The sequence below is a fragment of the Trematomus bernacchii genome, unplaced genomic scaffold (genome assembly GCF_902827165.1).
Source record: "Trematomus bernacchii unplaced genomic scaffold, fTreBer1.1, whole genome shotgun sequence".
NCBI classification, from domain to species: domain Eukaryota; kingdom Metazoa; phylum Chordata; class Actinopteri; order Perciformes; family Nototheniidae; genus Trematomus; species Trematomus bernacchii.
In genome coordinates this window covers 5,385,490-5,401,381 of record NW_022987698.1, presented here as the reverse complement: position 1 = coordinate 5,401,381, position 15,892 = coordinate 5,385,490, and the positions used below count along the sequence as shown (strand labels likewise).

Sequence of the window (15,892 nt, the reverse complement as noted above, 5' to 3'; positions counted from 1 at the left end):
GGACCCAACATCACGTTTTTGAATTCAATGTTATTTGTCTTCCCATTGAAACTATAGTTGGATCAGAATTTGCTATCTGTTTTCCAGTGTGTTGTCCTTGATTTATTTTCTCTGCTTTAACTTAAATTGTCTTTGCTTCTGCTCAAATTGTATGCTTTGACTCAGATATACTGTTGCTCACACAGATTTCCCCTCCAGGCCATCTCGGTTTATTCATAAAAATGTAAGTCTTACTGTGAAAAAACATGGACTGCTACAAATGATCTATTGAATGCTGAGGCTGTTTGAACAAGTTGGTAACTGTTTACTAATATATTTACGAAGAGTGAATGAAACAGATTATTATCAGATTATTCTCACATAACAGGATATGCCTGTGGGTCAGTGACCTTTCTGTATCATTGTATTCAGCCTAATGCCTACAAATTTGATGTTGAATTAATGCTACATTTTTGTAAAAAGAACAAAAAATTGAAAGCTATGTATCATCTCCAAACAGCTAATTGTGTGATTAGGACGTCACTAAGCACAGCCAATGTCACATGATATTTTAGGTAGCATAACTGCTTATTTAAAAAGGGATGATACATAATATACATCAGTTTTTTGGCGGGTCGGCATCGCTGTGACGTAGAAGGGGGCGGGGCTTGGCGGGCAGCGGGAGGCCGTGGTTAGCAGGATCCGTCAGATCAGAGACAAGGCGCGGGGAACCTTCACTTTGCACGGGCGACTGAAACTTCACTGCCAAGATGTCTGACGACGAGAAAGAGCAGACCATAGCAGAGGACCTGGTTGTCACCAAGTACAAGATGGGTGGTGACATCGCCAACCGTGAGTACAGTTAAAGGAGTAGCCGTTGATGCTGCTCTCTCCGGCCTGCAGACAGCTAACGTTAGTTTCCCCACAGCAGCAGCAGCCATGTGGTTAACATGCGAGCCACACACATGCTGTCCTCACTGGCTACCAAACAGGCACAGCTGCTTTACTCTTAGCTAATGCTAGGTCCTCTTTCACTGTTCATCAATGTTGGCGTTTTAGGCTTTACTGGAGGGAGCTGCCTGTCTGTTAGACTAAAGTGAGATGCTAACTAGCTAACCAGCTAGCTCAGCCTGTTGCCCAGTGCTGTCAGCTTAACATTAAGATAAGCAAATGCTAAAAGATAAGCAGGAAGCAACTCTAACATTACTTTTATGTGCACAGTTTTCCTCTTGACATCACTCTTTATTTTCCTTGACAGCTCACTAATTAACATTTAACTAACAAGCTGATTTATCTGCTGCACTAATAATAGTTTCACTTGGCATATTATTGTAACGTTATTCAGGGGAGATTATCGTAAACCAGGCGTCATCATTCAATGCACATACAAATAATGCCTTGTTTATTTGTGATTTGGAGTGGTAGATATGAATAAAATAAACTAAAAGTCTCTACAAAAATATTTACAAAATTATATTTTGAAAAATGCATCAACACACAGTGATCATATGGATATAAAGAGTGATTTATTAATAGAACATCTTGAACCATCTGGTTAATTCGGGAAATGACTTCACTTAACTGTAATAGAAACATAAGACCTGTTTAATTCTCATCTTATATTTCAACATCTCATTACTGCTCCACGTGGTTCCTATTCTGAATCTCATATAAATGTTCTCGGTGTGTCACCCAGAGGCTCTTCGCCTGGTTGTGGAAACAGCCATGCCCGGGGTGTCGGTGCTCAGCCTCTGTGAGAAGGGGGATGCCTATATCATGGCTGAGACTGGAAAGGTCTTCAAGAAGGAAAAGGAAATGAAAAAAGGTGAGCCGAAATTGAAACTAGTAGTAAGGCTGTTTTAATTCTAGTGAACTGAGGTGGACCCAGAAAGAGGATTTCCAATTGTTGATTCTCAGCCCTGTTTTCATGCTAAACTTGTGGATGATTTCCAAATGAAGACTTGGTGGTTTTCTTTTCCCTCTTCTAGGCATTGCGTTTCCCACCAGCGTCTCAGTCAATAACTGTGTTTGCCACTTCTCTCCCCTGAAGAGTGACCCTGACTTCACACTTAAAGATGGGGATCTGGTCAAAATGTAGGCACCACTCTCGGCAAAAATGTCCCCCCTGTTCTTCCCGTTGTGTCTTGAGTCTGCCAGTGTGTTGTCCTCCCTTCTTTCTATGTGCCATCTTGGCTTGTATGTGGGAGTTTTCTCTTGGCTGTTGCCTGTCAGTTGCTTCATCAGTAAGCGCTCGTCTTCTTGTCTGTCCTGTGTGGCAAACGACAAGTAAGGTTGGACATTTTTAGAACGGGGGTTTTTCGGCAGTTTTTTAAATGGTATGTTGGGTTTTAGTTTTTATGCCCATCCAACTGCTCGATTCCAGTTATCACATTTTTCTAAATGTTTTGCTTTGAAAAGTCAGCTCAACTTATTTGTTGTATTGCCACTTGTGTTTTCGTCCTTTTGTATCGTTGTTTGTGCTTTGTGTGTATTTGCAAGGTTGTAAATATGTTTGTTGTTGTTGCCTGTGGTGATGTGGTCATACAATATGTTTGTATGTTTCGCAGGACTCACGCACTCATAGCCTAACCTTCTGTCTGTTCAATTTATTACAGTCTCTAGTGCTGCTACCTTGAATTCACAATAAATCCTTCAATATATTCCAGCTGATGTACAGGCTAAACGGAATTCACCTTTCAGTATATCTAATGGCCTTAACAGATTAAATTGTTTTATTTTATATCTTCCTGCATCAACATACGTTGTCTACACAGCTGGACAGCTCTCATCTCTTCTTTTCTTCTTTTCTTTGTGTAGAGATCTAGGGGTTCATGTCGATGGCTTCATTGCCAATGTTGCCCACAGCTTTGTGGTGGGAGCCAGTAAGGTGAGCTCCTGGTTTAGAAAAAAGAAAGGAAACTGTTTTAGATACACCTTTGGTGTTTTATAGATAAAGACATCTTTAATTCCCCTTCTCTCTGTGTCTCATTCCTGCAGGAGAACCCCATCACAGGCAAGAAAGCTGATGTAATCAAAGCAGCCCATCTGTGTGCAGAAGCAGCTCTTCGCCTTGTTAAACCTGGAAGCCAGGTACGTGGAACAACTTCTTCACAGGCTCTTCTCCATATCAGAGTCCTGCATCGGGTACCCGACTGGTGACCCGCAATTTTTTCAAACATTTTTTTCCGGGTTCGGTTCTGGGTAAAACAAAGAAGATGCGGGTCGGGTCGCGGGTGTTTCATAATAAATATATAAAAATAATAATAATTTAATTTAATGTTTAAATCCTCAGACCTCTCCCCCTCGGGACCGCGCATAATCATAATCTGCACTGCATCAATCTGCTGCTGAGCGCGCCACATTCGAAATGGCTGAGGTGAAGCTCTCTAGCGGAGGATACAGCATTGTCAATAACTCTTCCTCAAGAGCGAAATCCAACGTCTGGGAGGCTTTTGGTGTCATCCTAGATGGAGAAAATAACCAACATCCCATGCTTTTTGAGCCAAATACGCAACTGACGGGTCGTGTCGGTTTGCGGAACAAATTCGCAATATGTGCGGGTGGCGGGGCGGGTTCGGTATTGCATGTCGCAGGGGCGGGAGCGGGTCTTGAAAATCAGACCCATGCAGGACTCTGCTCCATATTAGCCATAATGATGAGTTACCTTCTACAGTGGCTCTAAACTGTCATACAACTGGTCATTTGTCTATGTGTAAGGCAACATCAGGTAGGGCTGCTCGATTATGGCAAAAATCATAATCTCGATTATTTGGGTCAATAATTGATATCACGATTATTCAAAACGATTATCCATTTACTTTGAAAACATCCATTTATTGAAAAAAAAAATGTGAACAGTATGTTTTAAACAGTTGATTACCCTGAACTTTAAGTGTAATTCAACTGAAAAACCAATAAAAAAATATATAACCGTTTTATTTAGATTATGTTGTTTTCATAATCGTTGCAAGCCCAAATCGTAATTGCGATTTAAAATACGATTAATTGAGCAGCCCTAACATCAGGCTTGTTTCAGTCAGTAGGGGCTTGGACTGTGAGCCGTAGGGTCGCTGGTTCAAGTCCCCGACCAGACCTAAATAAGGAGTGTGGACTGCTACTCGGAGAGGTCCCAGTTCACCTCCTGCCCTGCCGTGGTGCCCTTGAGCAAGGCAGCGGACAACCCCCACAGCTCCCCGGGCGCTGTGCAACAGCTGCCCACTGCTCCTAGTACTAGACTCCTGGTACTAGGATGGGTTAAAAGCAGAGAACACATTTCACTGTGTGTGCTGTGCTCTGCATGTGTGACCATTTAAAGAGGGTTTCATACCTCCTAATTATTAATATTATTAAACACAATGTAACAAATAAACATGGATTTTCTCTGATGCTTTTCCCTCATTTTGAATTGCTCAGTCAGTGCTACACTGTTTTTTATGTAAAATGTAATATGCATTTTTCTGTCTCAGAACTCAAAAGTGACAGAAGCCTGGAACAAGATCGCCAAGTCGTTCAAATGCACACCAATAGAGGGTGAGTGTCTTTACAGCGTCTGTGTCTCAAGTGTTCACATTTACATGATCGTGGTTCTTTTTGTATCTCTTTACAGAACAATGACTTTTAGGAGTTCTTAACATGCAAGTGGGTGATTATTATTATTTTTTTTTTATCATGTTTTAATATGCGTTTTTTCTTCCCGGCCCTTTGTTTAAAGGTATGCTGTCTCATCAGCTAAAGCAACACATCATCGATGGAGAGAAGACCATCATTCAGAACCCGTCAGACCAGCAAAGGTACATTTAGTAATTTTTTTGTACAAAGAAGAAACAAAAAGAGATCTGAGGCTGTGAATCATCCTAAATATTAATTAACCGTACCAATCAATACCAAGAGTATGAATGTACAAAACTGTTAACCATTTGTTTTCACTGGCTGCTGTTTATTTTCAGAAAGGACCATGAGAAGGCGGAGTTCGAGGTACATGAAGTCTATGCTGTGGACGTCTTGATTAGCACCGGAGAAGGGAAGGTCAGTGTGCTCTGTGGTTACTTAACCCATATCTGCAGAACGTGTAACTAAAAACTCTTTTTGTGTTCAAAACAGATACTTATAATGTTCACCTTCTGTCATTTAAAATTAGGCCAGAGATGCAGGTCTAAGGACCACCATTTATAAGAGGGACCCCAGTAAGCAGTACGGCTTGAAGATGAAAACTTCCCGTATGGTCTTCAGCGAGGTGGAACGACGCTTTGATGCCATGCCCTTTACTCTCCGGTATGAATCCAATTCTGTTTGTAACTACAAATATAGATGGGCAACCACCTGCTCATATTTTAAAAGGGATTGACAGGAAGTTGAGTATTAACCCTCTGAGCCCTTAAGCACACCAGCAGGTTTGAGAAGCATTTTTTCTTCAGAAATTTGACGAAATTATACCTATTCACACCCATAAACAGACAGATCCCGCTATCCTCACATTATTATGAATAACTCATTAAAATGTTGCCAATAAATAAACAATTTGCGCCAACCAGCCTAGTGCTACTTGGTTGCCTTGATTGACTTGGCTGAGAGGTATTAACAGGGTTCCCGTGGGGTCTTTAAAAGTCTTAAATATGATCAAAAAAATAAGAAAGGTCTTAAATATGATTTAGTAGGTCTTAAAAATGATCGGATTTGAAAGGTACTTCTGTGTTGCGATCACGTCTAACTGTGTTTTGGGGGAAATGTCCGGGCTGCAAAGTAACCAGTACGGTAATAGCCTTTCAGTTCCCCCCAACAATTTGTATTGAAATAAATCAAAAAGGAACCAGTAATCACTAACTTTGTATCCCCCCGGCCCCTTATCGGAGAACACCCAGCTAGTAACCTAGCAACCAAGCTTTGTGAACCGTTGCGCCAGTGTTATGCATTCCCGCCGAGATATGAATGCACCTCGCGGGAGCGCGCACAGCGTAAAGCAAAAACACACTTTCACGGTTAGGCAGTTCTGTGTGCTGTTATGTTCAGTCATCGTTCTTATGTTGAACGTGAATACATTTACTTTGAAAGTAATTATGGGACGTATTTCTTCTTTCATAGCAATTTTCCTTCATACTTTCTTGCTGTGAAATAGGTCTTAAATTCTATTCAAAGTTGTCTTAAAAAGTCTTACATTTGAGTTGGTGAAACCTGCAGGAACCCTGATTAAAGATGTACATATCGGTTAATGACTTTATCCTGTGGAGCCCTTTTAAAAAAAAAAAAAAACTAATATTAGTAACACTTGGAGTGCTCGGAAAAAACATCTTTATGTAATCATATATTCAACATTTTTGTAAAATGAATTATGAAAGAAATCCAACTAGAGTATTTTTGATAAATAAAAATGATTTCTGACCTATCTGTTGAACTGACGTTTTGGGATTTTGTTCTACTTCTAACAATGATTCAGCTGTTTCTAGAGGTGCAGGACTAATGTTGCAATATTGAAAACAATAGGCCAATATAAGTCAAACATTTCCCAGGAACAATAAAAGCCCTGAGACCGCGTGGGGTTCAGAGGGTCAAATATGTTTTGGCTTGAGCACTTTCTTTATTCCACCATTATTTTCAATCAGGGCGTTTGAGGATGAGGCCAAAGCCCGACTGGGTGTGGTGGAGTGTGCCAAACACGAACTGCTTCAGCCCTTCGGTGTGCTACACGAGAAAGAGGGTGAGTGTTCATGCTTCATGTTCAATGCTTTTGTTTTTTTGACAGCTTTACTTTTTATTTACGTCTCCTTCCTTCTGTGTCTTTGTTCTCAGGAGAGTGTGTAGCTCAGTTTAAGTTCACAGTGCTGCTGATGGCCAACGGGCCTCACAGAATCACCAACGGGCTCTTCGATCCCGAGCTCTATAAGTCAGAGCATGAGGTGCAGGACGCAGAGCTGAGGGTGAGATAGTTAACTCACTTCTATATGGCATACTTACAAGCTTCTTTGTCACACAGAAACTGCCTGCACTGAAGATCATATTTCTTTTTATACTAAAATGTCTCTGTCCTTTCCACCAGACTTTGTTAGAGAGTTCTGCAAGCCGTAAAACACAGAAGAAGAAGAAAAAGAAGGTCAATTATTTTTCTAACAAGGAACCCTCACCCCATTGACCTCGGTGTCTTTTTGCGTCCCCTCACTGATCTGTTCCTCTCTCTTTCACCCTCTACAGGCCTCAAAGACAGCAGAAACCGCAACTGGACAGCCAGCCGAGGAAACGGAAGCCGTAGAATAAATAAATACTGCCTTTCCACACACGGAGGACCCCAAAGAGAAGCGCGAGAAAACAACAAATTGCCCCAAACTCTCTGCCACCTTTTCTTTTCACAATTTCAACCGTGGAATTTTAGATCCTACATGGATGCTTAACCCTTTACTGCACTATTGAAAAATACTGTGTTGCTTTTTCTTCTCTAACCTCAGTAGGAAATAAACGATATTTGCAAATAGTTTTACATCTTTGCAAAGACTTGTTGCCAAATGTTATGTGTGCGACGGGTGTTTCTTTGTTGTTGTATTTTTAAATATGTTGTCCTCTTTGGTTTTATCATATGCATCTGAAAATGTTCTTTCAAGTTACACTGACTCTTACAGTGGGCGTAAATGGATCAGCTTTATTTTTTTAACATCCAACCAGCATTATTGGATACAGACAGATACGTGAATCAAATTCTTAAACTTAGTCTTCCTTTGTCTAAAAGAACACGTTTCTTTTTGGCCACGAAGTTACAAAAAGTTATGTAAACATTTTTGTATGTAAACAAAGAATCATAGTTATAATGAAATATTTCTATATTTTACTGGAAGCTCTCTGTCACCTTAAGTGTAAGATCAAGTGATGACGGTGAGTTTTTCATCCAGTTTATTGTGAATATAAACTTATTTTTTCTTAACTATATTATGCAGTAAAGGGTTAAATTATCAATTCAAACAAAACCATATCGACACTTGACAGTGAATTCATCAACTGTAATTGAAAAGTTGGTTTTTGTGTCAGAGTTAATGTAGTCAGGGTTATTAGTTAGTCTTCCATCATCTAGGCCTTACAACTTCTTTGGTTAAAACTACAATGTTTCAACCACTTGACTCTTAACACAAAGTATTACCTGAGCACAAGACTGTAAACAAGCAAAAAACATACCATATCAGTTTGACGTTGGGGGTCAAAACTGCTATATTTACTGCCATCCCCTTGAATTTTATGAAAAAATATATATACGTTCTAGTTTTGAAAACGTTTTTTCTATTGATGACATCTGCTCATTTCTTTACTACGTCATAAGCCTTGTGAAGAGTGAAAACTGAAGTGGGCCAACTTCGAAGGTTTTATGGGTCTCTTCAGTGGACCATTAAGATCCTTTAAGGTCTGAGTTTGATTTCAAGGTCTGGGTCTTGAAAGAAAGTAAAATCCTGCATTGTAGCTCAATCAGTGGGCAATGAACATCTAAGGAAATAAATACATTTTCATACATTTCTGTTGGGTTTTTGCTGTGTTTTGTCAAACTTCAGTATTGGAAAAAGGATTAGCCCTTTATATGTACTAATCTATTTGGGATAGAACTCGTAACATCTCAGTATGTATTAGGCCATGTTGGGTGATTATGGTAACATTATATATACATTTGATTTGACTTAACAAAAACCCACGGTTTCCTGTCTTTTTATATGATTGATTTTCCAACAAATTTACCAAAGAATGATCGCTAATGTCACAAATGTAACCTGCTTAGCATTATTTTAGTGTTTTGCATAAAATATAAGCATAGAAAACATTTAGTTGATAATACAATGATGACAGTGTACTTTATTCTTAACATTAAAAATAAAATAAAAAGTCAATCGTACATTGAAAAATAAACAGAGAAATTATAGGAAGCTGTAGATCAGCTGATGAGCCTTCAAATGTGATTAAAAGGAAGATAATAGTCTGGCACCTTGAAATAATAGTTGCATGAAAAGATCAAGAATAAACCTTATCTAATTTCTAAAGATTTTTATGTAATTATTTAGAAAATAAAATAAAACGTACAGGCATGGCCAAGGTTCAAGGTTCAAGGCTTTTATTAGTCATGGGTATAGCTGCAGTGAGTTATGAGGATGAGGTCTTAGGTCCCAGGCCAGCGCAGTTATTGCTGTCTGTATAATAATAATAGTTATTATTATAATAATAATAGTTATGAGTAATATTACTATAATTATTATTATAAGTAGAAGTATTTTAAAATAAATTAACAATTATAATAAGTGAATTCTCTAGTTAAATATGTAGGTGTAACCAGCGCCATATAGAGAGATTCTATTCTATTCTATTCTATTCTATTATACGGCTCTGGGTGTAGTTAAAACGTCAGCCTTTCAAAACAAGGCACAAGGTCTATTGATTCCACAAATATTATACTTGCTTTTGTGAAAGGTCCTGAAAGCTATTCCCAGTTTCAGCATATCGTTTTGAAAAAAAAAAACTATTTTTATTTAAACTGTGCGCCATATCCTAATTAAACTACATTTGACCTTCCTTGACTACATTTCCCAACGATTGTAGGAAAAACAACAGTTGGCGGTTGAGCATGACGTCATTTTGTGTATAAATACCGCCCTCGTTCTTCGTCACATCCTCTTTCCATTGCTCTTCTCGCGCTGAGGTACGTTGAACATTTTAACTGCTGTCTGAATCCAAACTAATCTTTATGTTTTACAAGTCATCCGCAGTTACTAATAATTGTATATGTATTGTTTTCACAGAACCTTCTCCTCACGATGAGAGCCAAGGTGAGTTGACCAACCTGTGTTGGTATATTAGTGTTGATCTTCTTCTTGTCCTAGACAATGCTGCTAGCTAGCATCTCATTAGCACTGCCTGTGCTGCTTTTTCTTGACTTAATAACTGAAAACGTTTGGCTAGACAAAGCTGTTTCTTCTGTAGTTATTCTAATAATAGCTACTCTTCAGTTTTTACTTCTAATTGTGTTGAAAGATGTGTGAAGGCTTTTGGTGCAGGAAGGCCCGCTTCAGTGCATGCTAAAATGCTAGCTAGGGAAGCCCTCCTTGATATCTTGCCTGTTAATGAAAGGAAGAAGTAGTTTGGTGACTGACTTTGCTGCTTTTAATGTGTTCATCACCTTTATAGTCAGCACTGCAGTATGTGGTTGCATTAGTATTATGAGAAGCATGCAGTCAATACGTGGGAGGGAACACATGGCCCAGTGAATGCACTTGCTGTGATGTTGAGCTAATAAATATTTCTCTTTTCTTCCAGTGGAGGAAGAAGCGTATGCGCAGGTAAGCAATGATTCAATTTATTTAATACAAATAAGTTACTAGTAAATGTTTCATATGATTGATACATGCACTATTGAAAATCTGAGTTGTGGGGCTAAACAAATTCAGTGAAATTTATCACATTAGGGGCAACATTTGTTATATAAGATACTCAATTGGTAATATGGTGCAGTGACAAAAATCCAGACTTACTAAAGGGTCCCAGTTCTTTTTTAAAAGACATAGCACCATTATATGGCAATGAATATATTTATGGAAAAAAATCAGTCGCATTGCTTTTACAACAAATTCATTTCAAGGTCTGTATTAACAGCCTATTCCACAGACATGGCGATTGGATACACTAATGATTCATGTTGTAGATATTTCCAAATGTGGATCTTAGTAATTAATTGTGCACATTTTGACTTAACCTTACAACTCAATACTTTAAAATGGCCTTATGCGCTGTAAACAGTCGGCCTCATGATTTTGAAATGTAAGCATTCATTAGCTTTAATGAGCTGTCAAAAACAAGTGGCATTTTTAAAAGCCATTTTCCTTTGGGCTGACTTAAACATTAATAAGGGATATTATACCTTCCCCTAAATGTAGTGTTGTAACTTAATTGAATTGGCAATTAAACTTATAAGGTCACTAAGATGTCAAGTGTGCTATTGTGCATTAACTTGAATATTGACCTGCTGTATTTTGTTTCTTCAAACAGACTGAAGCGTAAAAGGAGAAAGATGAGGCAGAGGTCGAAGTAGGCCCTCTTCTTCTTCAGCTGTATTCCCATCGGAGCCTCCCCTGATGACTGAAGCGTGCGGCTGAAGTGAAGCCTCCATCAGTGGATCGAAGGCCTACACCTGATTTCTGCTGACTGTGCGCCTCATGGATCCGGCTGTGAACGTCGGACTGGACGAGGCTAAGATGCTGGACAACCTCCCGACATCAGAATTGCAGCTGCGTTGTTAATGGACCAGAATACAACTGTCATGTGGTGTATTTAACAATAAATGGAACACTTTTAAAAATTGACCCACAGTTTCAGTCAGTTTTGTTCTCGGTTCTTTTAGCTGCTGTTCCGAGGCCTCAGTAGCTAGGTCTGAAACATGGCTCTGGCATGTGTCCGTCATGTTACTAGAGTCTCTTTGGGTGTGTGAAGCACATGTTAACTAAATGCAGCCTGCCAAGAGTCTGGAACCAAGTGTTAAAAACATGAGTTTACAATTACTGTAAATTAGTGAGACTTGTGGTACAGTTCCATAAGTGAAAACTAAAGGCTGAGATAAAGCCCAATACATGTACTTATTCAGTTACTGGTAGAGCCAGTGTTTTACTAAACATTAAGTGGCTACATATCCATTTAGCTGCAGTCTATGGTCGGAAATATTTGGCTGTATTGCAGTAATCCAGGAAAACTCTTAGTCTTGGCCTAGCAAATTATAACTTGCATTGCTGAAATTCCTCTTAGATAGTAAGGACATTATTTTCCAGAAGCAGTGTCAAGCATTAAACAAAATGCTTTAAAATTGTGCAATAAGGTACAAATATAAATCAACATTAGAGGCAAGAAAGGAGAGTAAGAATAAAAAGTGACATGGATTTGCAGCTTGGTTTGTGCTAACCTTCCACCTCCAATTTAATACACTATCCAACTTGTCCTTGTCGAGTGAGCACTTAGGTGTGTTCACATCAAGGACTTTGTGAACCATCAGATTGTGTCTCACTTGAGTTTGATTACTGTCAAAAGGAGCACTGGATGCCACTTCAGACTTTAAATGTTCTAGTAATGTGTTTTTATAACCTCTTTAGTAAAACACATTCTTTAACATTTGCATTATCCAGGGGTTTACAAACAAGGAGGGATCAAGAGTTACTGAAGGTGGAGCAATTAAATATATTGTTATATTTCTTTGAAATTTATGATATGAAATACACCTTTATAACGTGTATTTCTCCTGAATTGGGGATTGGGAGAGTGTACATTGGTAAAGTAAAATGTAACAACCAAATAATTGGCAGGGTTTGATATTGTAAGATCATTATTGATTTCATAACACCAATGAAAAGTAAGAATACTGAAAAAGAAACAATGTAAGGAAATGAACATCACAGTCATCTTAATAGCCAATAAACTCAAAAATAAATTCAGATTAAATTATACAAAAAGTGGTTAGGGTTATATTCATTTTTTGTATAAATACCGCCCTCGCTCTTCGGCACATCCTCTTTCCATTGCTCTTCTCCCACTGAGGTTCTCACAGAACCTTCTGCTCACGATGAGAGGCAAGGTGAATTGACCAACCTGTGTTGGTATATTAGTGTTGATCTTCTTCCTGTCCTAGACAATCTCATTAGCACTGCCTGTGCTGCTTTTTCTTGACTTAATAACCGAAAACGTTTTGCTAGACAAAGCTGTTTCTTCTGTAGTTGTAAGAACAATAGCTAATTTTCAGTTTTTACTTCTAATTGTGTTGAAAGATGTGTGAAGGCTTTTGGTGCAGGAAGGCCCGCTTCAGTGCATGCTAAAATGCTAGCTAGGGAAGCCCTCCTTGATATCTTGTCTGTTGATGAAAGAAAGAAGTAGTTTGGTGACTGACTTTGCTGCTTTAATGTGTTCATCACCTTTATAGTCAGCACTGCAGTATGTGGTTGCATTAGTATTATGAGAAGCATGCAGTCAATAAGTGGGAGGGAACACATGGCCCAGTGAATGCACTTGCTGTGATGTTGAGCTAATAAATATTCCTCTTGTCTTCCAGTGGAAGAAGAAGCGTATGCGCAGGTAAGCAATGATTCAATTTATTTAATACAAAAACGAAGTTACTAGTAAATGTTTCATATGATTTTGATACATGCACTATTGAAAATCTGAGTTGTGGGGCTAAACAAATTTAGTCGACTGTATCACAGTAGGTGCAAAATGTGTAAAATCTACTGAATTAGTTGTATGATGATGAGAAAAATCAGGACTTACAAAAGGATCCAGTTCTTTAAAAGACATTGCACCATTATGTCAATGAATATATTTATGGAAAAAAAATCAACAGTCAACTTTATTTCAATGTCTGTATTAACAGCCTATTCCACAGACATGGCCCTTGGATACACTAATGATTCATGTTGTAGATATTTCCAAATGTGGATCTTAGTAATTACTTGTGCACATTTTGACTTAACCTTACAACTCAATACTTTAAAATGGCCTTATGCACTGTAAATCAGTCGGCCTCATGACGTTGAAATGTAAGCATTCATTCCTTTTTTTAATGTGCTGTCAAAAACAGAGGTGGCATTTTTAAAAGCCATTTTCCTTTGGGCTGACTTAAACATTGATAAGGGATATTATACCTTCCCCTAAATGTAGTGTTGTAACTTAATTGAATTGGCAATTAAACCTATAAGGTCACTAAGATGTCAAGTGTATTCTTAAATGGTTTTTGTGCATTAACTTGAATATTGACCTGCTGTATTTTGTTTCTTCAAACAGACTGAAGCGTAAAAGGAGAAAGATGAGGCAGAGGTCGAAGTAGGCCCTCTTCTTCTTCAGCTGTATTCCCATCGGAGCCTCCCCTGATGACTGAAGCGTGCGGCTGAAGTGAAGCCTCCATCAGTGGATCGAAGGCCTACACCTGATTTCTGCTGACTGTGCGCCTCATGGATCCGGCTGTGAACGTCTGACTGGACGAGGCTAAGATGCTGGACAACCTCCCGACATCAGAATTGCAGCTGCGTTGTTAATGGACCAGAATACAACTGTCATGTGGTGTATTTAACAATAAATGGAACACTGTTAAAAATGTACCCACGGTTTCAGTCAGTTTTGTTCTCAGTTCTTTTAGCTGCTATTCCGAGGCCTCAGTAGCTTGGCCCGAAACATGGCTCTGGCATGTGTCCGTCATGTTACTAGAGTCTCTTTGGGTGTGTGAAGCACATGTTAACTAAATGCAGCCTGCCAAGAGTCTGGAACCAAGTGTTAAAAACATGAGTTTCCAATTACCTTAAATTAGTGAGACTTGTGGTACAGTTCCATAAGTGAAAACTCTAAAGGCTGAGATAAAGCCCAATACATGTACTTATTCAGTTGCTGGTAGAGCCAGTGTTTTACTAAACATTAAGTGGCTACATATCCATTTAGCTGCAGTCTATGGTCGGAAATATTTGGCTGTATTGCAGTAATCCAGGAAAACTCTTAGTCTTGGCCTAGCAAATTATAACTTGCATTGCTGTAATTCCTCTTAGTAAGGATATTTTGTTCCGGCAGCAGTGTCAAGCATTAAACAAAATGCTTTAAAATTGTGCAATAAGGTACAAATATAATAAATCAACATTAGAGGCAAGAAAGGAGAGTAAGAATAAAAAGTGACATGGATTTGCAGCTTGGATTGTGCTAACCTTCCACCTCCAATTTAATACACTATACAACTTGTCCTTGTCGAGTGAGCACTTAGGTGTGTTCACATCAAGGACTTTGTGAACCATCAGATTGTGTCTCACTTGAGTTTGATTACTGTCAAAAGGAGCACTGGATGCCACTTCAGACTTTAAATGTTCTAGTAATGTGTTTTTATAACCTCTTTAGTAAAACACATTCTTTAACATTTGCATTATCCAGGGGTTTACAAACAAGGAGGGATCAAATATATTGTTATATTTCTTTGAAATTTATGATATGAAATACACCTTTATAACGTGTATTTCCCCTGAATTGGGGATTGGGAGAGTGTACATTGGTAAAGTAAAATGTAACAACCAAATAATTGGCAGGGTTTGATATTGTAAGATCATTATTGATTTCATAACACCAATGAAAAGTAAGAATACTGACAAAGAAACAATGTAAGGAAATGAACATCACAGTCATCTTAATAGCCAATAAACTCAAAAATAAATTCAGATTAAATTATACAAAAAGTGGTTAGGGTTAGGGTTATATTCATTTTTTGTATAAATACCGCCCTCACTCTTCGGCACATCCTCTTTCCATTGCTTTTCTCCCACTGAGGTTCTCACAGAACCTTCTGCTCACGATGAGAGGCAAGGTGAGTTGACCAACCTGTGTTGGTATATTAGTGTTGATCTTCTTCCTGTCCTAGACAATGCTGCTAGCTAGCATCTCATTAGCACTGCCCGTGCTGCTTTTTCTTAACTTAATAACTGAAAACGTTTTGCTAGACAAAGCTGTTTCTTCTGTAGTTATTCTAATAATAGCTACTCTTCAGTTTTTACTTCTAATTGTGTTGAAAGATGTGTGAAGGCTTTTTAATACAAAAACTAAGTTACTAGTAAATGTTTCATATGATTTTGATACATGCACTATTGAAAATCTGAGTTGTGGGGCTAAAGAAATTGAGTCAACTGTATCACAGTAGGTGCAAAATGTGTCATCTACTGATTTAGTTGCATGATGATGAGAAAAATCAAGACTTACAAAAGGATCCAGTTCTTTAAAAGACATTGCACCATTATGTCAATGAATATATTTATGGAAAAAAAATCAACAGTCAACTTTATTTCAATGTCTGTATTAACAGCCTATTCCACAGACATGGCCCTTGGATACACTAATGATTCATGTTGTAGATATTTCCAAATGTGGATCTTAGTAATTAATTGTGCACATTTTGACTTAACCTTAC

At 38.4% G+C, this 15,892-nt stretch overlaps 1 protein-coding gene and 2 long non-coding RNA genes across 3 annotated transcripts; all 3 read left to right on the top strand.

The window, feature by feature from the left end:
* Positions 1–639: 639 nt before the first annotated feature.
* Positions 640–8,462, top strand: pa2g4a (proliferation-associated 2G4, a). The gene is made up of 13 exons (XM_034139223.1): positions 640–831; positions 1,676–1,804; positions 1,968–2,073; positions 2,797–2,866; positions 2,977–3,069; positions 4,446–4,509; positions 4,691–4,769; positions 4,926–5,004; positions 5,117–5,250; positions 6,576–6,670; positions 6,763–6,890; positions 7,010–7,063; positions 7,162–8,462. The coding sequence occupies exons 1-13, from the start codon at positions 750–752 to the stop codon at positions 7,222–7,224; spliced, it is 1,176 nt and encodes a 391-aa protein (XP_033995114.1). The 5' UTR covers positions 640–749; the 3' UTR covers positions 7,225–8,462.
* Positions 8,463–9,562: 1,100 nt separating this feature from the next.
* LOC117489619 lies at positions 9,563–11,288 on the top strand. The gene is made up of 4 exons (XR_004556610.1): positions 9,563–9,631; positions 9,732–9,758; positions 10,246–10,268; positions 10,975–11,288. It is a non-coding gene; the product is annotated as an uncharacterized LOC117489619 (long non-coding RNA).
* A 1,164-nt stretch (positions 11,289–12,452) lies between these two features.
* On the top strand, positions 12,453–14,057 carry LOC117489620. Its single transcript, XR_004556611.1, has 3 exons — positions 12,453–12,544; positions 13,016–13,038; positions 13,744–14,057. It is a non-coding gene; the product is annotated as an uncharacterized LOC117489620 (long non-coding RNA).
* Positions 14,058–15,892: the final 1,835 nt, after the last annotated feature.

Coding starts and splice junctions, on each gene's coding strand:
- pa2g4a (XM_034139223.1), top strand. CDS start 750: ATGTCTGACGACGAGAAAGAGCAGACCATAGCAGAGGACCTGGTTGTC. Junction 4,770..4,925: donor AACCCGTCAGACCAGCAAAG/GTACATTTAGTA, acceptor GTTTATTTTCAG/AAAGGACCATGAGAAGGCGG. Junction 6,671..6,762: donor TGTGCTACACGAGAAAGAGG/GTGAGTGTTCAT, acceptor CTTTGTTCTCAG/GAGAGTGTGTAGCTCAGTTT.